Raw genomic sequence first — 1391 nt, 5'->3', positions numbered from 1 at the left:
TCCCAATTAAAGTGCTATATGGTATACTGCAATACAAAATGTATCCCTCCCAAATAATACAGTATTCAATGCCCACTACAGCATACTGTACCTGTGAGACAGTGGTTTCCTTCCCCGGTCAGTCGGTGGGTTACACGCTCCTACAAACTGTATCCTCTCTATTGTCACCCACGTGTGATCGGAAGTCCTGTAAAATCTGCCGTGCTCGACAATCTGATGTAAGAACGATATTACTCTCTGAGTACCTTTAATTAGAAAAAAGAATTTTTAATGAAACATTAAAAAAGAGAATGATATCTCTCTAAAGTGTATTTGGATTGAATGGATTCACATAAGCTTGTTATAACTTTATATTCACTAATTTTATTGTAAAATCAATACTCCTTACCATTTGTCAAGGTCTGGAAGGTTAATCTCGTCACAGAAGAGAGCCAGCCACTTTCCGAGTTGAGAAGGAGCCATCACAACTCCATTGGGAGTCCTCTTGTACTCACAGTAATGATCAAACCTCTTTAATAATAGCTCAGGGGTAGTGGCTGATGAGACATTAAGACCAACAACCTGGAGAAAAATAGAAAGGGGAAAGAGAGTCAAACAGAAAAAACAAAGAAGATAACAAAGACATTTTCACATAGAAATATGCAAGCATAAAATCTCATACATACAATGTAGTACATGCACTGTAATTCATAAATTCATGTACGTGTGTACATGATCTACGTCTAAATGTACATTGTAGAGAAGAGATTATTAATACAACTATCTTTATATTATAGATACATGCATTGTATGTAGGTAGGTGCATAAATATCTTTAATTATTAAAATACTTTACCTTTTTCTCAACAGTTGATAAATCATTCTTAATAACACTAGCATCAGATATAACCATTGCATATTCTTCTTTATATCTAAGTAAAGAAATAAAATTAAAAATATAAGTTTCACTTTTAATGTATTTTGTTTTGTTCTTTACTTTGCTATAGAGGCTTCAAGTTCTGCTATTATTTTTGTTATTTCTTCTCCTTTTTGACGAGTGTCCTCAGCTTTGGTTTCCAAATCTTTCAATTCTTTATGTAACGGATCAACTCTCTTCATCATATCAGCATAACTCAACTATAGGAGAGAGATAAGAGGATACAATATTATCAATACAATAAGGTACACAATTATTACAAAGAAATAAAATGAATAAAAATGTCTCAAGTTCACTTTTAATTGTGTGCATTAATTTAGCATTTTAGATTCATTTGGGTGTTTGGCTATATTTGAGGCTTTTCAGTACATGGCTTTTTGAGCAACTTTAAAAATTCATAAAAAATCCAAATTTGATCGGAATCAGCTAAAACTTTATACACAACATAAGGACAAGTATACCATATCAAAAAATAT

At 32.3% G+C, this 1391-nt stretch overlaps 1 protein-coding gene across 1 annotated transcript in view; it reads right to left on the bottom strand.

Annotated features, from left to right (window-relative positions):
• Nucleotides 1-30: 30 nt before the first annotated feature.
• LOC109590503 (cytoplasmic dynein 1 heavy chain 1-like) overlaps nt 31-1391 on the bottom strand; it is a 3127-nt gene continuing 1766 nt past the window's right edge. The window contains exons 3-6 of the mRNA XM_020006404.1: nt 976-1115; nt 835-910; nt 389-561; nt 31-245 (exon numbers count right to left, since the gene is read on the bottom strand). Coding sequence (XP_019861963.1) covers nt 131-245; nt 389-561; nt 835-910; nt 976-1100 — 489 coding nt within the window. The 5' untranslated portion in view covers nt 1101-1115 and the 3' untranslated portion in view covers nt 31-130. The remainder of the gene's footprint in view (nt 246-388; nt 562-834; nt 911-975; nt 1116-1391) is intronic.

This window comes from Amphimedon queenslandica, unplaced genomic scaffold (genome assembly GCF_000090795.2).
Source record: "Amphimedon queenslandica unplaced genomic scaffold, v1.1 AMPQUscaffold_9929, whole genome shotgun sequence".
Taxonomy (NCBI): Eukaryota; Metazoa; Porifera; class Demospongiae; order Haplosclerida; family Niphatidae; genus Amphimedon; species Amphimedon queenslandica.
Note: the sequence above shows the minus strand (reverse complement) of the source record. Positions and strands in the feature narration are given on the sequence as shown.